Raw genomic sequence first — 26356 nt, forward strand, 5'->3', positions numbered from 1 at the left:
TAAAACTGGAGCGTACACTTGTAGAAGTCGGGTGTTACCATCTTTGGTCTGGTCCTTTACTTGCAGGTCTCACTTTGCAATAGAGATTCACACCTAAAGCAGCTTCTCTACCTGTTAGACCCTTGTTCAATTTTACAGCCCCCTGGGGTAGATTTTGTCAATCCGTGAGTGGGACAAAGCTCAAGGGAGCTGTGCAAAGGGGATGCCTCAGTAGATGGCACTCTCCCTCTGAGTGAGGATGAGCAAATACCTCAGCCAAGGCGTTTGATGCAGTGAAAGCAACTTTATTTATAATCTACAGAAATTGAGGGGAATGCAAACAGAGCGCTGCCTGGCTGTGCAACAAAGTAACCCCTGGCAGTTTTTCACAAATCTGGACCTATCAAATCATATCTGGCTTCATTTCTTCTTAAATGACTCTAATCTGTTTCTGTTAAGCCTGAAGTCCTCCTGAAATCTTCATGGTGAGTATACACACACACACACATATATATACGCATACATGTATTTAGAAGATCTATGTATATCTAAAAGAGCTCAGTAGTAATATAAGTTACATGAGACTCAAAGTTTAGAACTCATTGCTTCTTCAAACATTTTTTTTTTAATGCAATATTTTATTTTACTATTCTGTCTAGGGTAGATCCCATTTAAGAACTTAAGGCCTTTGGTTTGTTGATTGCTTTTCGTTGTTATTTTGAAGCCACAAAACTTCATAGATCCAGTTGAAAGAGCAGTTGAACTGAATTAGTACAAGCAAGGAGGCCTTAACTATAGGTATGAGGACAATAAAGATCTGCAATGTATTAGGGGAAACATCACCTTTTAGATAAAAATCTGTTGCTAACCAAGCAGTAATGCACAACCATCATCTTACAGCTTCCTAAACTGTACAATGTTTTCCTCGCTCCTGAACAGAAGGGTGAGAGATGAGAATGAAGGAAACAATGCAAAGGTGACAATAAAAAATTACATGGGATAGATTCAAATAACGCAAATTTAAAGTTTGTGGTTTTTTTAAAGTTTTGGATTCTTGAGTAATGTATTTTTCAATTTACTGCTTTTTAAGCATTCCTGTAAGTATCTATTTTCTTACTTGATTGGCACACAAGTCAAATAAGACTCCGTATGTTCTTAATCCCTGCCTCTCTCTTACACTACTTAAAAATCCTTTTCCATCATAAATATCACAGCGATAACGTTTCTAAAATTCAGAACCTGGAGCTATCATTTTCTTCCTTTAAGAAGGAAGCATTTGCTACCATAGTTCAAATAAAGCGGTTGACCCATTTTTTCCAATATTCATGTCAGAGTCTGTTGGTTTTGGGGCCTGTTAGAATGAAAAGGCCCCAGGTCATGTATGAAAGAGGAGTATAAAGGATATTTGTGAACATCCCTCCAGTGCCATTCAACCTTTGAGCAATCAAAAGTTATGCACCATTGCAAACTAGATAAGGGAATTTCTATTATAATAAGTGGTTCAAGCTATAGCATGCTGCATGAGTGAAATGGCACATTAATTTAGTGGTGAATAAATATATTTTTAGATTTCCTGTTTTTCATTCAAAGCAAAACAAACCTGCTGTGAGTGTCAGATGCTTAAAGGACTGTGCCCAAAAGCAATATTTTCTGTCCTTTGCAGAGGAGCTACATGTCAGATAAAAAGCTGGAACAGTGGAAGCTCCCTGTTGAAAATGCCACTTAGTTACAACATTTATCTATTATTTGGAAAATAGATTTAAACTTCCAAATGCATCTTACACATAATTCCAAATAGTCTTTGTACACTAAGGTTACTACTTGGAAGCCTCTTTTGCACACAATTGAATGGAAATGGAGAAGCTTTCTTAATACTTTACAAATAAACTTTTTTTTTCCTTTGGGAAAAAAAAATCAGGATGTGGGGTATGGGGCTTCTACTATTTGGAATACATTCTTCAGAAGAATAAAAGCAAAATGGTTTAACGCTATTATAGTACTACTGTTTTTTTACCTTTCTGCAGTGTTGAGCTGGCATTTTGTTCAGTCAGATAAGGAAACATATCTCAGTCATGAAACTAATAAAAACATTAGGTTTATGTTTGCAGCAGCTACTGTAAATTCAGAGAAGGTTTGAAGATCCACAAACCAGCCTTCTGCACTGGCTTTCAAGTAGTAGTTTCAAATCAAAGTAGAACGATTTCCTGACTGAGTCATCAAACTAGGTATTGGGACACCTGAGTTTTATGCCTTCAAGCAAATCATAGCCTAATGTTCAGGTGTGGCGCATTTCTTTGACTCCATTGATTTCAAATGGAGTTACAAGAGCTCAGCATCTCTGAAACTTGTTTTTAAACCATTTGGGGAATATCTTCCCTACAGATATATTAGAAAGCTGTTTTAATGCTTGTAATATATTTTTAAATGCTTAGTAAGAATATGTGGAAGACATATCCAGAGATGGAAGACATATTCAATGGATTCCCAGGGATCTGCTACCTCCCTGCATTTAGAATGGAAGCTGAAGGGTGAAAGATCATGAGTAAAAGCTGAAGAGCAAGTGGTGCCAGAAGCAGGACCTGGTAATCACATGAGTTCCCTGTAGTTTAGAAGATCCCTACTGAAAGGATCCAGAAGACATGGTGAGAAAGTAAGAATATTAGCCTTGCTTTTGATAGTATCAGAAGCCAGACAGAGATCAGAACTCAGTGGGCTTGCAGAACTGGTCAATTAAGTAGCCAGAAAAATCAAAGTCTTGATTCCTTGTAGTGGATTGCATTGTGTAGTAGAGGTCTCATACTTTTTGGTTTATGGGTGTAGATGGGTTCATCTGTGCCACGTGGTATTTCTGTTTAGGGAAATTACATTGAGTGTAAGGTAAGAGAAGAAATAGCAGTAGCTGGACAGACCAATGAAATTTGGGTGAGCCTGTTCATCAGTGTTTGGAGATGGGTGCAGAACAAAGGGTTGATTTTCAAACATGATTTATTTAGAAACTTAAGATCTGTTCAGAGACAGGCTAAAACGTACCAACAAATGTATCAAATGCAATAGTTAGAATAAATCCATCAAATCCATGGATAACGACAAGTTATTAAAAGTGATCAACGCTCAGCAGACCAGTACTTACTGGTTCCCTAACAAAAGCAATCTTTAATCAGAGCAGATTTTGCTGGAAACCTCAAGAATATTACAAATATCACTTCATGCTACATTAATTAGACCAAGGTCATTTGTAAAACTGTTCAGCCAAGGATGGGCACCTGCATCAGAAAGGTGCAAAAGGATGGAACAACAGGAGAACTGGTATTTTTCCTTCTTCTGCCTTTTTCTGCATGAAAACAGCAGATGATTTATGCATCTTCCCATTTGCTACCTTACCCAGCCCACTCTGCAGGATTTGCTTGACAGGATGAAAGCATAGTTCTAAATTCATTTGGCCACTCTATTTTTTTTTCAGTTTTCTAGTCGTGCTGATTTGCAAAGTCTCAGTTGACTCTGAATTATGAGCTGTTTATCCAACAGGGCCTTTGTTCTGGTCTGTGCTTCAGCAAAAACTGGAAAAACCTGTTCTAGTGCTCCTTTTTTTTTTTTTTGGATCTTCCTCTCCCATTGGCAGCTGCAGCTTGTACACATGCAGACAAGGTGGTGCTTACCTTTCATGTGGAAAGCTGCCTTACAAAAACAGAGGTTGCTTGGTCCATTATCCCAGAGCTTTTCTAGCCTCATGAAGGCTTTGGTGGATGCTCCAGAAGTTAAACTCTGTTTTCCACGAAATGCATTTAGGTTATAATTTTATTTTTCTTCAATCAAGGGAAGGGTGCTGGAGTGTGGCTCCAGTACAGCCTTTTAAATAATATTTTGTAAACTCTAGGAGATTTGCAGAAACCAGCCTTGCTGTGCAATGTAGCTTTTTGGATACAGCAGCTTGTCTACTTTACAGCAGCTGCGGATTATGTAGTGTTAACATCTTGTAAGACAGGACAAACAGTGAGGCAGCAAGTTAGTGGAAAAAGTGGACAGGTTGAGAAGAAACTTTTGTTTCCATCTGCTTCTTTTTTCTCTTGCTTTGTGCTGCTGTTGGAACAAGAATGGGTCAACTGTGTGGACGATGCATGCAGCTGCTGCGGGACTTCGTGGCGTTTGTTCAGAGGATGTCCTCTGACTTGGTGCGCAGCGTCAAGGAATGCTTGACTCTGATAAGCAAATGCTCGTGCTTGAAACAAAACAGCTCTAAAGCCAGACAGCTTTACAAGCCCATCCTGCAGCCTCATGAGAGAGTTACAGCGCAGGAGTTTCTGCAGCATATTGAAACAGGTAAGAAGGCTTGTTTTTGTCTAAAGCGATGTGAGAGAACAAGGAGGTTCGTTTTGTGTGTTGAAAACAGATTGCTGGTTGAACTGCTCTGCCACAGTGTGGAGCACCTTTATGGTGATGTAGGAAAGGCCAGAGCTACAGAGCATTTTCTTTGTGTACAGGACACCAAGGGCTGAAGTGGCAGGACAGCTGGATCTAGGTAGAAATAGTCACATTCTTGCTCTGCCACTACTGTTAATAAATACCTCATGCAAATATGCTTCATAAAAGTTAGTCCTAATGATTGAAGTTAATTTTTTGAAGTTGGTCACTGAGGTCACAAAGTTGGAGACAGCCTGTACCGGCACTGGATGCTTCTTGAGTGCTGAGCTGTGAGCAGGAAACTCACAGCGTGGTCCTGTCTGAGTTGTGCCCATCCATGTTGGCTGCTGCAGAACACCTGGGCTTGCGCTGGGGGTGTCTGTGCTCTGCATGGGGGAGGTCAAAGTCACCCCAGGGAAAGCACCATTGGGCTCCCAGGACTTCCTCAGATTCCAGGCGACTGGTCTTCCAAAGTGCTTTTGTGCAAACGTTTTAGATACAAGGCTTGAACACAATCATGGGATTCTGCTTGAATCAAAGTAGATCCATAACTCTTATGTATCTCTTCTGCTTTACAGGCTACCTGCCTAATTCCCTTGTTTATCTATCTGTGATATCCTCTCTATCCTGTCCTAGGATACAACAATATCAATAGGACAACTTTTTAATTTCACTCTTGCAGTAACAAAATACCGTCTTGGACTAGTGTGTTTTGTCAGTTGTCTTACCTAAAAAACATTCTTTGTCTTAAGCTTAGGTAGGGGCCAGGCCATTGCTTGTTTGGTTTTGCTTTGCCTGACAGCTAACTGGGTATATTGCTTTAAGTTTAACAACCCTGGGCTGAAGCTACTACACAAAAATTGCATAGCCCTCTACTTTCGTTTGTGTGAAGGGTGTGGAACACAAAATACTCTTGCTTTATTTGTCTTTTTGTGGACATAAAACCATCTTGTGAGTGGGACCAGGAGAGATACTTTTCCTTGGTGTGACACTGTGGAGGGGTTTTGATAGATAAAGATTTGTTGCTGAATTAGTCAGGCTCAAAGGAACCTCAAGGCCTCTTAGAGAAGCTGAGAACAGAATCTGCTGTGAGAGAGAGGGGCGTTCCTCAATCACCGGGGTCCTGGCGTGGCGTGAATCATCGGACGTATCATCAGTGAGACTCCAGTGCATGGACAGCCCACGATACTCATTTAGCGAATCCATGCTTGGAGCGTGGACACGTGATTAGAATATAGTTACATATATAAGGAGACTTGTTTCTGTAATAAATGGCTTTAGCGTGATTCACATTGAATCGACTTGTTTTGCTGAGTCCTTATCTCGTTCCTACATGACACAATTAACACTGTTTGATCTGTCATGGAACAACCTTTGGAATAATTGCTCTGACGCTGGTTGTTGGGAACATGCGTGAATTAGCTTCAGCTGGTATTAGCTGGTGTAATTACCCCACGAATGTGGCGGGTCCCATGCTGCTGATACGGTTCACTAGTTGTTGTACTTTAAGCACTGGCTAAATCCTGAAGTCTGTATCCAGAATAGGACCAGACTTTTGTCCTGATCTACAGTGAGGATCTTCCAGGGCTGAACTTTTTCTTCCAAAGGTTAGCATGCTCCTGATTATATAAGAGACAGTCTTAGCAGTACCCCAGCTCAGCTGATGGCTGAAGTGCAACGAAGGGGTGGTCTAAAAAACTGGTGAGGCTGGAATGGCCCTTTGCAGCACTCACTAGCCTTTCCTGAAGAGTCAATGTGTATGCTTTCTTGTGAAATCCTTTCCTCTCTGAAACAAGTATTCAAAAAGCTGGTCTGTCTTGGGTCCTCAGGAGCTGGGCTACAGCAGCAGGAAGCCTAGAGCTTCTGTGACAGCAGTGCACAGATGACAATGTGTGCTCTCAGGGGGGTCCTAATGTCTGTGATAGGAGAAGTACCCAGGAAGAAGAATCAAGGTTAACTCTCTAAGTGGCCAAATCCTGCTGCCAACACAGATAGAGACAGGGAAGCCTCACAAAGAGAACCAAGACACATACCTCTTGCTTTAGTGCTCACCTGTATATTTTATTCTGAGATGGACAAATCCCATCCTCAGTTCCGGGCAAACAATAATAAGCAGGGAGCTAACATTTGCACAGTTTAGGTGCAAGGAGAGATTTTGTTGCTGACCATTAGCTGTCTGCTAGGGCAGCAAATGCTTGATAGAAGCAGATGAAGATTTTGAGTAGTTTCTGCTTCATCACTCTTCCAAACAAAAACACATAGATGTGTGGGAGATTTGGATAGTCACTGTGTAAGGAAGAGAATTAAACCACATTAAGAGATATATTTTTTTCTCCAAAACCTTGCACATGATCACACAGTATCACAGTATGTATGTTTGGGATTGGAAGGGACCTCAAAAGATCTTCTAGTCCAATCCCCCTGCTGGAGCAGGAACGCCTAGGTGAGGTCGCACAGGAACATGTCCAGGCGGGTTTTGAATGTCTCCAGAGTAGGAGACTCCACAACCTCCCTGGGCAGCCTGTTCCAGTGCTCTGTCACGCTCACTGAGAAGAAGTTTTTTCTCAAATTTAAGTGGAACCTCTTGTGTTCCAGCTTGATCCCATTACCCCTTGTCCTATCATTGTTTGCCACCGAGAAGAGCCTGGCTCCATCCTCGTGGCACTCACCCTTTGTATATTTATAAACATTAATGAGGTCACCCCTCAGTCTCCTCTTCTCCAAACTAAAGAGACCCAGCTCCCTCAGCCTTTCTTCATAAGAGAGATGCTCCACTCCCTTCATCATCTTTGTTGCCCTGTGCTGGACCCTCTCCAACAGTTCCCTGTCGTTCTTGAACTGAGGGGCCCAGAACTGGACACAATATTCCAGATGGGGTCTCACCAGGGCAGAGTAGAGGGGAAGGAGGACCTCTGTCGATCTACTAACCACCCCCCTTGTAATACACCCCAGGATGCCATTGGCCTTCCTGGCCACAAGGGCACAGTGCTGGCTCATGGTCACCCTGTTGTCCACCAGAACCCCCAGGTCCCTTTCCCCTACACTGCTCTCTAATATGTAATTTCCCAACCTATACTGGAACCTGGGGTTGTTCCTGCCCAGATACAGGACTCTACACTTGCCCTTGTTAAATTTCATCAGGTTATTCCCCACCCAACTCTCCAGCCTGTCCAGGTCCTGCTGGATGGCAGCACAGCCTTCTGGCGTGTCAGCCACTCCTCCCAGCTTAGTGTCATCAGCAAACTTGCTGACAGTACACTCTATTCCCTTGTCTAAATTGTTAATGAATATATTGAATAATATTGGCCCCAGTACTGGCCCCTGAGGCACTCCACTAGATACTGGCCTCCAACTAGACTCTGCACCGTTGACTACCACTCTCTGGCTTCTCTCCTTAAGCCAGTTTGCAATCCACCTCACTACTCTATTGTCTAGACCACACCTCTTCAACTTAGCTGTGAGGATGCTGTGGGAGACTGGCTAGTCCTTCCTCTTGTGTTTATTGTTAATTATTGTTATTGCTAATTATTGTAAATTACTAAACAAAATTGATCTTTATATGAAGCAGTTCTGTGAAGCCCACTTACCTGATCCTGAAGGTGGGAGTTGGTTGCTCTTGACATGTCAGCAGCTTCTAATGGCTTGGAATATCGATCGAGTTCTGCACTGAGGCATGAAAGCTCACACCCCTCACATCTCTTTATCCCAGGGAAGGTAAAAGTAGGCAGATCTTGATCATAGAGATATTTCAATATTTAATACACTCCTTTCATCTCTTGTCTGAAAATATATCTTATAATTGTGTGCCCCACCAGTCAATTTATACTACGTTTCTTTTTCAACTGTTTATACTATTGAGCATTGGTTCAATGGCCTTTTTTTCTCCCTTTCTGCTGCTCCATTCTACACATTACATAGTGACTTACAGAAGTCATGCTTGAATGCTCTTGCTGTATTCTTGATGGCTGTTGCTGAACATCTGGTTTATTCATAGGGGAGCTATCATACTCAAGAACAGGTAGATTCATGATAGAAATTTGAGCCTGAGGCAAGCCAGTTTACAATCCATGTTGCTATTCCCTGAAATCCTGTAGTGTAATACCCAGGATAGGAAACGTGGTGAACGTAAAATGTAGTAAATTAAAAATATATACTCTTTCTATAGCTTATAACTATGAATATTGTGTTCACTAGATTTTTTTTTTTTTACAAATATGTTCTACAATTCAGGAAAAGATAAAGATTTTTATGGAGAACAGGAACACTTGCATTTATACTGGATAGCATAAAAGTGTCTAAAGGTTATAATTTACCTTACTTCCAGTCACTAGCTTCATGAGCTTCACAAGAGGCATTGCCAAGGACAAGTTATTCCAGGTTCATTTATTGCTTCTGCTCATGGAAACATGAATAAGGATGCCTCTCTGGAGTTCTTGCAATACAAAAATCTGTATGTGTTTGGTTGGCTGTAAATTTTGATTTATTTTTTGAGAACTCTGTAATTGTGCTGTCATTGTACATTGTAGGTTTTGAAATGTCACCACTTGGAAAGGACTCTCTGGAAGCCTTGAGGACCTTAGCATTTTCAGAAAACCCGGGTTTACAGCAGTCTGCTGCCCTCTATTACTTGCATATGAGTCAGCACAGTAAGTTATCTCAATGCCTTAGAAAATTTTCACATAATTATAAATAAAATATGTTTCCGACTGTGAAACTCCCTCTGGTTCATTAAGCAAAGTTCTTTTTTTTTTTTTCTTTCATGCTATGTTGTTTGCTAAGGGAAATGGAAATGCTGTCATTGCCACATGGGCAGTCTTTCTGGGTTTTGCAATGAAGCGATATCTTATGATTATAAAAGACTGTCATTTATGTAATTGTAATACTTGTGTAAAACTCAGCAGAAGCCAAAGTAGTTAGATTCAGTCTATACTGAAACTCCTGAGAGCAACAGAGTCAAAATATGGTGGAAGGAAATGGATATAGTGATCATTTAAGTTTTTTATATTATATAGTTTTTTGGAAGGGGACGAAGCTCTAGAGGCCAGATTGTAGTGGAAGTTTATGAATGAAACATTCTCCTTTGTTCCAGTTATTCTGTGGGAGCACTTGGCTCCTGAGGTAATTTGTAAATGGTTTGAAGTCAGCCTAGATATGCCAAATAAGATTGCAGCAAGAGTTTGGGTCCCACAAAAAGGCAGAAATACCAGCAAAAAGCAGGATATGATTTATTTATTCGATTGTTTTAAATTTACTTCAAGGAGAATATTCTGGCACTTGGCTTGATAGCTTTATCCCATGTATTTTTTGCTGGATGAAAGGTGCAGATAACCACAACATGGGGACCTGCTATGAGGTGGAATGACTTGTTTGGTAGTGAGGCATATTACTTCCCTTCCCATGATGTTTTTGAAGTAGTTGATTATTCAAAACCTTTTCAGGAGACTTGCCCTATTTTGCTGGTAGCAATGGTATTTAAATGAAGTGGAACATCACTCAGCCTATGTGTGGTAGCACCTGAGGCTTAAGACCAACGAGAAAAATGTGACTGCTATGAACCATGAGACTCCTGAGTGTTTTCTCTCATTCCTGCAGTGAACATCCCCCTGCCTGTGGAGCATCTGGAATCCTTCTATGCCTTACTACGGTCTGCTGACCTGGAGGTGCAGCAGATGTCTTCCTTGTCCCTTGTCAATATCTTGCTGGAAGGAAATAGTGAGTAATTAACTACACTTCTCTGTTCAGGTGAAAAAGTATGTCTTCAGACACAAGGATGGCACACCTGCACAAATCCAAATTCTGTTTTTTGTGTTCCTGGTGGGACAGGTATGAGCCTGTTTCAGTCTGCACGCCACATAGATTCTGGTGGCACCAAGATATATCAGATCCCTCCAGATAGGTAATATCATATGCAAGAGATCTTGGATCTGTGTGCAAAAGCTGATAAACTATTCCCAGACTGGTGTGAGAACAGCTATACTATTTTCATTCTTGGGTCGAGAGCCCACCACTTACCCTTTCAAGCAACAGATACAGCTATAGAAATAAACTCTGAGACAGTGCTCATTCCCTTGTTATTTATTAACTGAAACTTGGTCTTACATTGCTTTCAGATTTAAAAAAAAAAAAAAAAAAAGAAGTTTCATAGAATTCACTTTATTCTGTAGCTAATAGGGCAAACGTAGTTGAGATAGGATCTGAGAGCTGCAGATTAAAAACTTCCAATAAAGTTTGTGCTGATAGACAGGGCATGAACACCCTACACCTCATCACCAGTGTCCTTGTTGCATCTGCTGCTGCACTCCCTGGCACCTGGATCATTACAAGTATTCCATCACGCTATCCAATAACAGCAGAAGACAGTCAGTCTAGCTATTTTTTGTTTGTTTCTTTTTTTTTCTCTTTGTTTTCCTTTTTGTTTCTCTTTGTTTTCCTTTTTGTTTCTTTTTAAGGATCTTACTGTAAATAATATGTCACAATTTACAAGTTTAAAAAGTATTTAAAAGGTAGACTTTAGAAGAAAAAGAGTGGGGGCTGAGTAAATTGTGAACCTATTGGAAAGCTGCAGTTACACTTTCCTCAGTTTGGAGACCTTAGGTTTGAAAACAGGCTTGCTAGCAGAAATATTTGGGACCTTCTGAACTAGAACCTATGAACATCTCTTACGCTCTTTCCTGAGTCTGAAGAGGAAACAAGCAAACCAAGCTAGGGACTGTGAGTGCCTTTCAGACCATTTCCATCCTAGGTCCATTTTGCCTAATCATAATATAGACCCCCAAAGCAGTCGAAAGAAGGTATATTCTTTTCACAAAGGCATTAACTGCTTACTATTCTGTTTGTCCATTTTCTCTTGAATGTATCAATAGTCGACAAGGAATTAGTTGTTCAAATGGGTTTACTTGAGCCAGTTCTGGATCTGCTTGAGTCAGAGGATCCCACCGTCCAGTGTAACTCCTGTGCCTGCACCATGATTTTGGCTGTTTCAGGTGAGTGTGCTGTTCTTTCCCTTTGTCCTCTGCAGTGGATTCATTCAACTCTCAACATCATATTTCAAGGTGAAACAACTTATTTGCAATTGGTGTAAGAGTCATAAGATGCAGCAGCAAATTGTGGTATTCCTACATCATAAATTCAACCTCTCGAGATTCCAGCTAAGTAAGGTCTTTTTCTCAGCATTTCTGACATTCATTTGCTTATGATTACAAGCTTTCTTCTGATTTCCAACGTAAATATATTAATGACCAGCTTATCTTATTTAGTGTCTACACTGGTTTTTGCTTCAGCAGTTTTTCCTCTCTAATGTTTATGTTGATCAGGATCCTTCATTTTACTAGACTGAAAAAGCCAAGCCCATTTAAGACTCCTCTTGTAAGCAAGACTCTCTGTTCATCTTCATAGCCCTTCTGGGTGTAAATGATATGTTCCAGAAATAGAACACAGTGATTGCATCTGCTGTTGTGATACCACAGACCTCAGGCATTGTTACAGTCCCAAGATGTACATAAATGCTGTGGGAGTTCCAGTTTGACTTAGTCTCTGCTGAAAGAGAGGTTGCCAGGAATGTGCAGACACAATCACCTGTATCTTTTATTGTGGCTTTTGTGGTACATCTCATGATAACACGTGCTTTTTTTTTGTGAGTGCATTGTGGTGATGTCGTCATCCATCTTTCTCCTCCTTTGCTGCTATTTTCAGCAGAGACCATTTGATTAAGGATCTGCAACAAAAGTTTCTAAGCATGTGTCCCTGCATTTTGTACTGTAAGGTTTAATTCTGTTCCTCTTGCTTCAGTCTTCTAACTCATCTGTGATTTGTAAATTATTCCAGTCCTCCACCACACTGACAATACTGCACTCACACCTTTGTATTAACTTCTAGTTCAAAACCAACAACAGACCAGTCCCTGTGGAATTCCAATTGTTGCCTCCTTTCAGATGGTCATTCCCATTCAGCAAAACCTGCTGCTAGTCAGTTCCTTATTCACCATGCACTACTTGCATTTAGCACTATCTTCTCTTGCTTAACTATGCATTAGTGTGACATCACTACATTTTTAGGTACTTGGCACTAGGAGGGCTTTCTATATGTATGGTCAGTGGAGCTATGCGCCTGAAGATGTACAGATTTCACCTGATTTAAGCAGCCCACAGACAACATGACTTCTTGGGGCACCTAAGGATGTTCTTTAGTCCTGAAGGCACTCTGGCCCTCCTAAATATCTCTGTCTTTAGCCCAGAGTATGGGGAACCCTCAGCCACTCCAGATCCAATGCACCTTCATTCTCTGTTGAGGGTGGTCATCTAATGCCATCGCACACTCCCCTAAGTGTCACTGTAGTGCTGAGCACAAGCAGTTCAAATTAAGTCCTCAAGGAGCTTTCAAACTAGATATGAAGGTATCTGCTGCACATAGAGGTAGGTGCATAGGCTGGGTTGCTGTCTGGGATACAGATCAGTTTTGAGGATCTCTGTCCCAGTTTAAAGAGCATTTAAATGGACTGGATCCATTTATTTCTTTTTCAGACTATATTTAGCTACTGCAACAATGAGACTAAATCAAGTGGCAATTCTCTAGCGTTTGCTTTCGTTTTAACTTGCAGATTCTGATATCTTAAAAAATACTCTGTTCAACCATGTCCTTTAAGTAAGCCATTCATTCTTCAGAGTAATTTAAAAAAGATAAATATAGAAGCACAATCAAATTAGAAAGATCCTTTAAATAGCTTTAAGGTGACTAAAATTCCAAATCCAAGAATGGTAAAAATGTCTTAATTCTGCTGCATAAGCATGCAAGACTGTGTACAGAGTGAAGCTGTTTAGCAGTGTGACTGTAAGCTGGGTTGTCTCATACTTAGCCACCGCAATAGGTAGCCAAAAATAAAAGGAGCAAACAAACCCATTCAGAGGAAAAGAATTTGAAGGTCAGTTTGTTCCAACACTAACATTTGTCCACACAGCAAGAGGACATGTGCACAGTTGCAATTATCTGCATGTTTTCAATCTGTGGATGAAAGTAATGTGTTCTGGGATAAGAACTCTTCTCAGAGAACATAGGAACAGAACAAAACATTCACAACAAGGGCTTAGGGAGGCCTGAACACCTGCATTAAACTGAACAAGGAAGACGCACTGAATGCAGAGCGTGTTTGAAGTTGTACTGACAGGAGAATTTTCAAGCATACAAATGGCAGAGTGGAAAGAAAGAATTCATAAATGCATGTTTCAAGGTGAGTTATTCAAACCCAGCTTGAGTAGATGTTATTGATTTTCCCACTTAAGAGTAGTGTCTGAATACAGGGTTCCCTTCTAAAAGCACTCTAAGGGGCATCAGTGGTTGTGGTGACATCAGTGGAGACACTGCATTACTTAGATAAACAGGTGGCCCAGGAGAGAAATATAACCTAGCCTACCCAATCACTTATGGAGATGATAGTACAATTACACATCTTGGTGAGACAGATATCTCCATCCATTCTGACATAAGTTGACGAAACAGATAGTGTTCAGCCACATTATCTGACCAAAACTAGAATGAGAATGGAGAGGATAAGGGAAAACGGCGTATGTAAATTAAATCCAGCAAACCCACACTAACAGGCACTAACAAAGACTGCAGGGAGAACTTGTCAGCTAGTGAGTGACCCAAGGGAAAAAAAAAATATATATATATATATATATTATTTTTTTTTTCATCACATAGGTTTCCATCATGTGGGTACCTATCATTGTCTTTCCACTCCTCCACAATGAGAGTGGGCGCTCCAGTCCTTCCCAGGCAGAATGGGGTGCCTGGGTCTCCATGTGCCACCCCCGACCAAAGCAGGCTGCAGGAGCTCATCCTGCCACTGTAGACTTCCAGTGTTGACCGCCACCTCTGAGCCCTCAGGCAGAAAAATTCTTCGAGCTGTTGCAGATGTGAAGCCTTTCCAAATCAAGCCAGTTATCTTTCTTTAAGGAAGGAAAACCTTTGAAGCACTCAACAGCTCCTATTCTGTCATGTTTTGTCTGAAAGTTTTTAAGCAAATGTGAGGTTCTTAAACAACATTCATGAAGTGTGTTGTGTGAAAGAATGAAGGAAGCAGCAATATCTGAATACTCAATCTTTTTACCTCTCTTCTTTACTCAGCTAATTAGAGTTTCCATCACACCAGACTGGTTTCTATCAGTTGCATCTGCACAAAAGAATTTCTGCTTCTGCTTAGGGAAACAAAAGAACAATATGTAGGCAGATTAGATCGAAGAAAGGCTTGTCCACAAAATTGGCCAGAAAATTTCACCAGAATAATAGCTTCCCACATGGAAAATCTATTTTTAAATACACGACTCTTCCCAGAATAATCATTTGCTCAAAAATTAGAGTGTGCTTTTCCAGAATAAAAGGTATTTTTTTGAGTATAAAATATCCATATAAAGGCAGAAAGGGCTTTGTCCTGGAATATTAACCTGATAGTGGCTGAACTATACTTGAATAGATATCCTGGATTATTTGTGTATATCAGTTCCCCAGTATAGATAGGCTCCAGGTATAGAAATAGTGGCTTTGATTTCTTAACTCTCTAAGTTAGTTGGCATGTGAAGAGTTGATCTCATCCAAACATCCAAATACCTTCACATTTCTTGCTTTCTTCTGCTTCACGTTTCTCCCAGCAAACCTGCAGAGACTGGCCATTGTTGAAACTGTCCAGAAACGTAAATAAATAAAGCAATACTCAGGCAAAACTCCTGTGGTCTTCAGTGGCAGTTTGGCCAGTGGAAGATGTAGACTATGGGTTTTGCTTTTTCCTTTTATAAAATAATCTGCAGAATACTATGATATTAAGAGAATGCTTAATTGGTCTAATTCCCATTTAAATCTCATCAACTTCAAAGAACACTACTGTCAACACCTTTTTTTTTTTTTTTTTCAAAATTATGACACTAGAATGCTTATAGATACAAATACAGATAATGTATAGATATAAATAAGACAGTAAAGAGGAGAGAACCATAGACAGCTGTCTCAGTATGGCAGCAAGCTATGTGTTGAAAATGTTTTTATGACCTCAGAGTAGAGAAGTAAGGAAGAGCACAATGGAAGGATTCTTTTCTATACACCACAACTGAGGCTACCTTCAGTAAGTCTAAAACAAGGGCAGTAGAAGTAAAAGCAGATTTTTTAAAAATCTAAATTGTATTATATTTTATAGCACAGTATAACTTTATCATATGTAATATACACAGTTTATAAATATGTTATATAGTATTTTATAGTAGATAGTTAATTTTATAGCATTATTTAAGTATTATAGTTATTTTTTCCCCAGTTTTTCATACAAGACTCTAAGGGACTCTGCAGATCTATTTTTTGAATTTTTCTTGTCCTCTAGGATGTTGAATACAACAGTACAACTTAATACACTGCTGTGCAAGGAAGCATCACCACTTCAGAGAAGATGTATCTTTTCAAATTCCAGTGGTTAAGTCAAATTCTGTTTGTAGAAACCTCTGCATTTTTTGTGGCTGTCGAAGGAGTGTCACAAGCACATTCAAAGAGGGAAGCTGGCCCTCAGTACACCCTGCTAAATAGATGCAGTCTTCCTGCAGTTACTCATGTAGTTTTTGGTTGGCACACTGTGAATAGCTTGATCAGACATTCCAGGGTTACAAGACAAGTACAACACCTTGCTACCTGTTTAAGGGGTGTTATGGTCCCAATCCAGTCTGTGCCCAATCCAGAAGACATGAGTGAGTTTCTTTCCCATTAAGCTCTTAGGATTTTTAAGAGGTTCCTTTGAGCATGCAGAGAAATTTGGATGTATATATAACAAAGAAACAGAGAAGCGAACACCAAAGAAATCTAGTCCTGCTATATGTCCTGCTTCTGGCTCACAGTAATATGACAACATAATCTTTCTTTCGCTGGTTCTTTTCTCCAGAGTCCAACCGAGAGGCTATTTGTGCTGCTCGAGGAGTTACACCCCTACTGTCTCTTGCCAATTCCTGTGATCCTAGAGTCCAACAAAATGCAGTTGGTGCTATTCTCAGCCTCACACAATCAGGTACTTTCTGACTAATGGTTTATCTAAAATTGCTGAAAGAAACTTCTCACTGATAGAAAAATAATTCAAAAGGGTTAAGGCAAGAACAGGAGTATATCTGAGCAACAAATTATTTCCTTTGCATATCATGTTCATGTTGATACCATAGGCTGGCGATTTAAATTTGGCCTCTCTTTAGCTACAACCATTTTTGCCTAGTACCAAAGAAGAAAGGCTTGATTTTCAACCCCAACAGTCTAATGTACAAGCACTTATATCATCAGTCAAAGAAACAGGAAAAATAAAAATAGATAACTTGGTCTAAAAAGTCAGCAGCACATTTGGTGGTCCTTTGTAGCAATCTCAGAAGCTTGTCAAGCTCTAGGAACATTTGACTTGCATCCCTAACTTGAGGTTGGAAGATGCAAAATATAACTATTATGGGCCAGATGTTAAAGGCTGCTTGGATATATGCCAACAGCTTTAGCAAAAGGGGTATTTGGTCCTCTGCAGTAACTTGCGGACTACCATACATTAACTCTGAAACAAGCCAGCATTAGCTCTCACCTATCTAGACGATACCATTGTCCCACACAGCTAAACAATACAGCCATAAGTAATGTTTCTTATCTTTATATGGTAGAATGGAACAATAGACAAGAACTTCTACAGTTGGCTATTACACTTTTGTTATTATTCAGAATTTTTAAAATAATTTGATTTTTTTTTAACACAGAAATCACAGTGAATATGCTACCTGAGGTTTTTCAGCTGCTCATAACAGTCTTTAGCATAAAACCAGCAAGAACTCAATTGATCAAACAGCCTGCTAGTCATTTTCCTAGAATGTCTGCATACTGCTACATTGCACAAGCTCTGAATTATAATACTCTCCAATCACACTGCTTGGCAAATAGTTGAACAACATCAACACTCTCTAGAATTCAAGGATTGTGCATATCACTTTTAAATAGTGCCTCCAGAGGAGAGAGGGTGAAGGGAAAGGATACACTAACAGCACTTTTTGTTTATGTCTAATGGCAGAGAAAATACAACAGGTCCTATGCAAGGAAGGAGCTCTACCAGTTCTTGCCTTGCTGCTGGAATCTCCTGACTCAGAAGTGCAGGTACGGTTCAGACAAATCAGATTTTTAAACAGTAACAGTGTGTAAGGAGAGCGTAAACCACAGCATGCAGAAATGTAAAGGTGGAGAGGAGGGAAGGTTCCTCCAGAGAAAGGGGGAAATATGAGAGCATCTTGGTGAAACTCAGCTCAGTTAGATAACGTATATTCAGAACGCTCCTTTTGTCTAGCTCCACAGAAGAAAGTTCATGATGCAGAAGTTCATCTGCCAGCACGATAACACAGTTGTTACGTGGTTGTCTTTCAGATCAGATAAGTTGTAGATAGGGCTCTTCCTATGTGTTTTTTGTGTGGGTGTTGTGTGTGTTTGTGTGTTTGGTTTGGTTTCTTTTAATCCTAACTTTGCTCTTCCACTCTAAGCACTTTTACTAAGTGTTCTGAGAAGGCATAGCTTGCAAAGATTTTTTTATTATTATTGTTGTAAATGTCTGGGGAGTCTTCCTATTTTATGCCTACTATGGACACCTGTTTGTGATTCTGCACACTTAACAGAGAGCTGGTCTTGGTTCAAAAGTCTGCTAATGAAAAACAATGAATCAGCATTGTAAACCTTAAAATCCACTAGTTCATTCATTTGGTCCTCTAAGTAGTATGGGGCAGTTTCCTCCATTGTTGTTGTTACTCAGTTCTCTCTTTAATGTCTGAAGTGATGGAGCCTCTGGAATTGCTTTCTGCAAACTGCTTCAGCACCATGAGCTTTCTGTGAGATTCATCTTAAAATTTCCCTCTCTGCAGTTCAACCTGTTTCTTCTAATTGTACCTCCCTAGTAATCCATACTCATATATATAATTCTCTCTAGCATTAATGTTTAAGTCATTTGAAAATGAGCTCTTGGCATGCTAGGGCAATGACTACATCCAGTTTGAGTAAATCACTGTAAACATATAATACAGCAGATGTAGATGAGCTCACTTGAGTGCCAACAGCAGTGTTGTTGCAGCAGCACAGCACATTCCCAAATATACAGAGTCCCATTGGGTTTGTACAGAGCAGTGCCACAGCCTGGCTGCAATTGGAGCTACAGCAGGTGGCATTGCTGTGCTTGGAGGAAGCCTACTCAGGCTGTTATCACATCTACACAATAAAACACTCTTAAGACGAAAAAGCACTTTATTTCCATCAGCTCTAAATCTGAGCATTTATCCAAGTTATTTTCTTCAGCATGTCACTGCTGTGACCTCTCTACTTTTTTCTTGGTTCTCTGCAGTATTACAGCTGTGCTGCCCTAAGCAACATGGCAGCCAATGCTCAGCACCATGAAGCAATGCTGAGACCTGGCAACAGATTCCTGCTGCGGACACTTATCTCTCTCCTATCCTCTTCTGTGGGCAAGGTAAAGCTGTAGCTTTTTATCTTTGTGTAAAGACATAGCATCAGAGTAGAGCTATAAAACTGGGGTTCCAGTTTCAGTCTTGCACAATTCTGCTCATCTACTGTACAGGTCCCTATGCAGCATGTTTCCCATGAAAAAAGATGTATGCTATAAGAAACATAGGTTCTACAAGGTCAGTGTACAGCGAAAGAGGAAGAGAAAGGAAGTCATTACAGTAGTTCCACAGCCTCAGACACCTCCTTTATACTAGACTGGCCTGTATTTTTTAAACTTCAAACTACATGTGTGAAGTGCCCTATCAAGGCCCTCAACTATCTTCAGTCATTGTGTCTGTGACAGAAACTATCTGAAGCATCTATTATGCTATATTTTTCTTTTTGGTATCCATAACCTTGACTATATGGCTTCAAAGAATAACATCTTGAAAATTTTGCTTTGTTAGGAGCCACACCGAAGAAACTTCAGTAAGCCACAGTTTGGGATTTAAAGGACGGAATCTTAAATTCTGTGTAGAAGGGAGGTATAAAAAGGCAAATCAGACAAATTTACTCCTCTTCATTTTCCTATAACTTATCTGACATGCCCAAAATAAACCAGCATCTGAACCCCATTGGCTGTTCCTCATCAACAACAGAATGACTGATAATAGAGGAGGTTGAAAAAAAAATCTAAACTTTGGGAAAAAAAGAGTCCCAAAATTTGTTCTCCGAAGATAATGTAATAGCTTGCTAGTGTTGTCACATTTATTGTGTGTACAGTAGGCGAGAACATGCATTACTGAAACCACTCTTTTTTTTCCCCCACCCTCTCTTTCCCGTTTGTGGCCCTCCCCCCACCCCTTTTTGGCACAAGCAGGTCTCAAGCCAGGCATGTGTTTGCCTAAGAAATTTGGCTACCAGTGGTAAGCAATATATTGGAGATAGATAAACAACACTATTTCTTTTTCTTTCTCTCTCTCTGTCTTTCGGAGTGAGCACAGTGGGCTGGGAATCTTTCATAGTAAAAGCAAAGAGATAACATCCAATTAAAATGTAGAGAAAAGGGTAAAGGAAGAGGGAGGTGCAGGTTTACTAACTAGACCAGTCTCAGAGCTCTCAGGTAGCAAGGGGAAGTACCTGGAAAAGTGAGAGAAAAAGCAGAGGTCTCATGCACAGAGCCTTTGCAACTGTCTTTTTTTCCCCTTCCATGTTTTCCTGGGCATTAAACTTGCTTAGGACAGAATGTCTCCTGAAATTGCTGCTTGAATAAGGATCTGCCTTCTCCCAAGGCATGAATCTGTCATTAAATATAATTTTCTCCCAAGTGTTTGTCATCCTCTTAAAAAAAAATCATATCCTATTAATGCCCAAGATCAGTTCCTACAGCATACTTGAAAGATGAAAGCAGAGGACTGGCACACTCAACGCTAGAGCCCTAGGGCCCATGGTAGAGTTGTTCATTTAGAAAGCATAGAGGTGCTTCATTTTCAAGCAACCACAGTTACAGTGGATCTGGAAGTGAAGGAACTGTTGTGCTGCTCCTTGGCATGGTTGAAAACCCCTGGTCTGCTTGGCCTTTTGGAACTATCACTCCATCTGCTTGCTGCTCTGGCATTGCCTGTAGTATCCAAAAGCACTTGCTGAGGTTGCAGGGACAAATGGGATATACAGATTCAGCCAGGATGGCTGATCTCTCCCCCGCTAACTGCTGACTCTGTGAGACAGGTGATGTTTGGGGAGGTCTTTCTATCTGTCCAGCAGAAACTGCATCTCCCTACCAGGCCTTATGCCAGTAAAGGACTCAGAAAATTTCCTTCATTTCTTCTCACTGAGGTTCAGACACAAACTGAGGAGTACACAAAGCTACATTCTGCTCTCAAGCCAATATTAATCATTTGGAAAAAGGACCCAGAACAAGTGAGTGTTTCTTTTTATAACCAAACATGCAGCATTGTCCCATCCCACAGAGATGAGGAAGTCCCCTCTAATTTCAGCACTGAGGCACAGTCAAATGTTTATGAGTCAGGACCCAAATACCACCTTGTGGTACCCTGAAACTCCCTGACCACAGTCATTTTCCCAAACCAGCAGACATCCAGGCCGAGATGGTTGCTGAGGATGTCCTGCCCAAGCTGTGCTCTCTCCTGGCATCCGGCAACGAGGACGTGCGTCATGCTTCCATCGCCCTGCTCTGGATACTGTCCCAGCACCCGCGCAACCAGGTAGGGGAGGTCATTTCCCAAGACCGGGGGAAAGAGTAGCTCTGTCCACCATCTGGGTTAATTGTCATGATGGCAAAACCGCAAACAAAACACATTTTGTGACTGACTGATAGACTCTGAGGGGCTTCCCAACCCTTCGGTCTCCCACCGTAGTGGTGGGGTTTTGCCTGCTGCATCTGCACCGTCACTAACTGCCTGAGGAGCCTTTCTGTTGTGGTGAGTGGGATCCAAAGGATCCCAAAATTAATCAGGTTACCTATAACAGGATCAAGGGGAGGGTAGAGGGGAAGACGGGTGTCAGATTCTTTGGATGAGTAAACACTGCCCCGCAGTCTCTGCAACTCCCTATGGTCCCCTCCATTACCAGGCTGTGCATCTCTAGGTGGGTATTCAAGGTGCAGGACACAGGTTTGGCACCATGAGAGACTGCAGCCGTGGAGACAGCTGAGGAAGTTATTCCTTGGCTACAGAGCTTCCCCACACATTGAAAAGCAGAGAAACTAAATTAGACTGTGCATTTAAAGTGCATCAGTGTGAAATAAAGTGCAAAAATACATTCTTTCCCTATATGGACAGTTATTCAAAAGTACATTTGCATAAATATGACATCTTGTGAATTAGGATCAAGACAGGAAGGGTGATTAATGCAATTTGAAATCTTATCTGTCTTTAGCTAATTCACAAGGGCTTTCCTGTGTCTTAGTTACAGAATGGTTCTTTTGCCCAGATTCAGGATAAACACTACCATTAACAGTGCAACACTATGCAAACACATTAAGAAGTCTAACTAGAAATAAACTCTAGCAAATAAACAAAACAGATACTTCTGCTGTACTTTCAATATTCCACATAAAATAGCAAACCCAGTAAGTAGCAACTGACAAATTATTATCTTTAAATGTGCTTTTCCATTACAATAATTAAAGACATTGTTAGGAATATGGATATGAAAGCTTTTTTTGATAGGTGTCGTAGGCTAACAACCCTTTAAGAGAGAGTTTAGGGTAAAGCAAAAAAATGTGAGAACCTTTCCTGCCAGATTGCTTTAAGCAGCAGTGACAGACAGTCTGAGTAACCATAGCTGGGCTTAGGTGCTTCTTGTGGTTGAAACACACTCAGTCTGATTTCAAACATCCTTGGGGAATTACATCTCAGTTGCACGTACACAGCGCAGTATGAACCCAATTGCACCTCCTGTGACTTCAAGAGGGGATGGCAAAAATGGGTAAGCTCAACCCCTGGGAATCAGCAACTAGAGTACAGAGCTCTTCACAGGCACTGTGGCTTCACAGGGTTTGTGCTGGCTGCATTAGCACAAAGCATCTTCACTGCATGAGGCAGTTTGACAAGCAATCAAAACACAATTTGCTCTTAACAAACTTACAACTGAAATACATTAAGTTAGTTGGAGGCTACTTGCAAAGTAAAAACGTTGCTCAGTATGAGGCATTATGCTGAAACATTGTCCTCGCTCGTATTTGCTTTTCTTGCTCCCAAACATCATTTACACTTTTTGTTCTTCCAGAAAAGAGTGCCCACAGCTCCTTTCTTCCCTGATCCTGAATCCAGCCTTTAGCAGTGCTTCAAACTCCCAGCTACAAAGGGCATGTTGTAGCGTCAGTGGGAACAGCCAAAAGCACTGGGAGCTCACACTTGTTACCCCAACAATGAAACAGCCCGTCCTTCATGGGGGAAAAGGGTGAGCAGCAGGAGGCTGGAAAGCAAAGCATCCCCCTCAAGGATTTGTTCTCCAGTGAGAAGTATCTACATCTCAAAATTTGTTTTAGTGAGCAAACACGGCTGTCCCTGATTGCTGAATGTTGCTGCTTTGTGCAAGGGAGCCCCAGGCACTCTGAGAAGAGGCTGACCTCTTCTTACTCATATCCTGCCTCCCCACCTCCATGCCTCTTCTGGCCTGTTTTTCAAACCTTTTCAAGGTTTCTTTCTCTAACCCAGGCTGAATTCTTAGTGAGTGAAAGCGGGACTTCTCCATGGGAACAGCTGTTAGAAAACAAACCACCGAACAAAGCTAACCTTTACAAGCAAGTCAAGTGATGCTTGAATTATTACAAATACTACCCAGGATACAATAGGGCAGAATTCATCTGCCCTTTCGTTACCATGAAGCAAATCCCTAGGAATGTTTCACAGGAGCTCCCCTATCTGCTTAACCCCTTTTTTGCAATCTCCTGGCCAGGCTGTTGACAACAATTCCAAACAAGTGCTGGAAAACTTCCCTCTTGCAGCAGGACTTTAATTCAGTTCTCCCAAGGACAGCCCAGCCTTGAAACACTAAAGAAAGAGTCAGGCATTTTTGAGAAAACAACTTTTTAAATCATATTCCTTTGAGCAAAGGCCTGGAAGTCAGGGTGGCAGGGGCTTGTCTAATCTAGATGATGCCACTGATTTCCCCACTCCAGGTACAAAATAACCTTGCCTTCCCATCTTGCAACCTGGCAAATGGCATAATATTTACCTTGGCAAGAAATCCCTGGATAAGGGGTGCAAGTACAGCATTGCAGTTGTAAGCACAATTGCTGCTGGAATGCTTTTCCCTTTTTTTTTTTTCTTTCTTTAATAATGTTGGGAGAAGTTAGATCAATATCCATCTGAACCACCCAATCCATTTTTACTCAGTTTTATCATGATTCTCTTGCACTGTGGAAGACTGAGCCAGAAAACAAAATCTGGATCCCAGCCACTTGCCAGCCAAAAAAGAGGTTCGTCAAAATTTAAAGTAATGTTGCTTGCAAACATAGGTCCTAAACAAATAGAAGAAGTTGGCAGGGAAGTCATTCTATATTAGAAAGTTCATTTATAATCTGTAGACGACTTCTTTCTCTCAGGCTGTAGCAAATCAAATAAGTATACCGTATGTAGTTAATGGGATTACATAGAAAAGAGGACAGTTGGTCCAAAAGCACAGTACGCAGTCATCATGGTAATTTAATTGGGTTATCTAATTTTTTTTTTTCTGCCTTTGAAAAGAAGGAAGAATAAAAATAGAGAAAATTTACAGCTATAGTTGCATATAGGATTCTTTAAATGCCCTGAATTTAGGCATAGCACTGCCCTTTCCATCTATTTACATGTTTTATTTTAGGAATGCTGGTTGTGACAGTTCTGTAAATGAACGTAAGTGAAGATGTCAGCTGATGTTAAAGGAAAATAAGATGCATTTTTTCAATTTAAGCTAAGTAAAAGAAAGATGCAAGTTAAACTAATTTTTAAAGACATCTATCTATCAGTGCTGTTTCAGTGATCCTGACATTTCACAGAATTCACAGTTTCAGAATGAGATTTTCCTCAGTTTAGATAGGACCAATGATTTGTTTTATATTGCACACTCTTGCTAATGTGCCTCAGTTTCTAAGTAGGACAAATAATATAGTTGATTGTTAACAAACATATGAACTGCATAAAGACCTCAGATTCCTAAGGGAAAGAGAGAGAAAGAAAAAAACACTTCCAAGAGGAAATCTTTTGCTTTTTACTGTGGACCTAACCCAAAGGCTGCTGGTATCAGGTTTGTCTTATAAACAGCAGCGCCCCCTTAATCCATCCTGTTATTGAAGAACTACCAGGGCAGTAATCCAAACTCAGAACATCTGATTCAATTAATATTAGTGGTAACTGAAGGAAGACTACATTCAAAGAGATATCTGTTAGCAGAGAAACGTATGTATGAACTCAGAAGATGCTGTTCAGAACATGTTACTGAAGTGGTGCCTGATCACAAACTGATCTAGACAGTCCACTGTTGTAGGTAAGGTCACGCTGCTGCTTCTACTACTACCACGTACTTTTGCCTTTCACACCTATCCTGACTACTGTTCCTTCCAGTCAGGATCGCACGTCCTTCCCCTGCCTACCAACAACCTCTGAGAAGCATTCAGTGCAAACTACCGGACCTTAAAGACTCCAGCTTTCCATAGCAAGTGCTCTATAGATCAATGCCAGTCAGTAGACTGTATAGACCCAGCCCCTACACTGTCGGTTTAAATGAGCTAAGTACTGCTCCTTTCAGAGCTAAGATCTGTCTATCTATAGTTTGCTTCAAAGTTGCATTGTGTTGCCTGTACTGGATCTAATGATGTAATTGAGATACCGGTTGTTCTCAGGACACTCTGGCGTGTGCCGAGCTACTACAGAGCCTGGGGATGTTACTGTCACTGCATAAAACAGACCCTGTAATAGTTGCCCATGCCGCTTGCATCATCAAAAACCTGAGCCTTTCCAAAAATACAGAGGTAGGTACCCAATATTTTTCACTGAGCTAGACCTGGGAGGTTGCAGTTATGTTTATGTCAAATCAGCATTTCCCACAGAAATGTATGTTTGTTTGTGTTGTGGTTTTCTTGTTTGTTTGGTTTTTTAAATGAAACATACACCAAAGATACTCTACACAAAATTATAAGTATGAAGAAAAGGACATGATGTGCCATAATGAAAAGGGGGTTTACTTTTATTTTTCCAATACAATACAGCAATGCTAATAAAAATAAATGTCTATTTTTTTCCTATGAAGGGAGGTGGTTCACCTTCATAAAGCTTTATAATGTGCCGTGCAATGTATTTAGCTGTCACTGCACAAGTGAATCCACAGACATGAGTGGGAGTGCCAGGTTTCCAGGGTCAATTCTAAGGAACCATCCCTAAAATACATAAGAGTCCTTGGAACAAGAGGGAAAAAAAGTGGTGTTTTTATGCCAGCCAGACACAAACAGTGTGGGAGCTGGAAAGGCAGCAGTCTGGAATCCAGCTTTAACCACTAAGCAGCAAGTTAAAAAACTGCAATGTAAAATGAGCACACAGAAAAGATATTCCTTTTTGATGACTGACACCTGAGCTCCCTCATGGAGACGTGTTATTAGGACCTCCTAGAGAGCTGATGACTTTGGATTCAACTTCACTAGTAACCAGTCACCTCCAGGTGACTCAGGACTCATTCCTTGGTCTCATGTGCTTTTAATCCTGGTCAGCACACACTAAGTCTCCTATCTATTTTCTGCTCACTTTCTAAAATACATATCACAGTACAGAGACATGCTGTCCAACACCACTTTTAGCATAGCAGATTCAACCTAAGAGATAAGAGATGCATAGAAATGTTTAATTCATACCATTTCTCTCCAGAAACAGAACCCACCTTTGCTAGTCAGAGGTCATCTCATATTTCTGCAGATCAGAGCATTTCAACACCAGAAAGTTTTCAAAGCCTTGGAGGCACTTAAAAACTGAAAAACTTCCACTTTCCTAATGTTTTGCCCTGGAGCACTCAGCTTATT

General features: G+C 40.7%; 1 protein-coding gene across 2 annotated transcripts in view; it reads left to right on the forward strand.

Moving 5' to 3' along the window:
* Positions 1–3607: 3607 nt before the first annotated feature.
* LOC102096500 (uncharacterized) overlaps positions 3608–26356 on the forward strand; it is a 28010-nt gene continuing 5261 nt past the window's right edge. Inside the window, exons 1-10 of one of the 2 annotated variants that reach the window (XM_065057116.1) lie at positions 3608–4296; positions 8904–9023; positions 9970–10089; positions 11241–11360; positions 16289–16411; positions 17435–17517; positions 18743–18868; positions 19724–19769; positions 20935–21068; positions 25190–25318. In XM_065057116.1, the coding sequence (XP_064913188.1) occupies positions 4071–4296; positions 8904–9023; positions 9970–10089; positions 11241–11360; positions 16289–16411; positions 17435–17517; positions 18743–18868; positions 19724–19769; positions 20935–21068; positions 25190–25318 (1227 nt within the window). In that variant the 5' untranslated portion in view covers positions 3608–4070. The remainder of the gene's footprint in view (positions 4297–8903; positions 9024–9969; positions 10090–11240; positions 11361–16288; positions 16412–17434; positions 17518–18742; positions 18869–19723; positions 19770–20934; positions 21069–25189; positions 25319–26356) is intronic. The other variant, XM_065057117.1, reaches the window with a different exon arrangement.

Source organism: Columba livia, chromosome 3, assembly GCF_036013475.1.
Source record: "Columba livia isolate bColLiv1 breed racing homer chromosome 3, bColLiv1.pat.W.v2, whole genome shotgun sequence".
Classification (NCBI taxonomy): Eukaryota; Metazoa; Chordata; class Aves; order Columbiformes; family Columbidae; genus Columba; species Columba livia.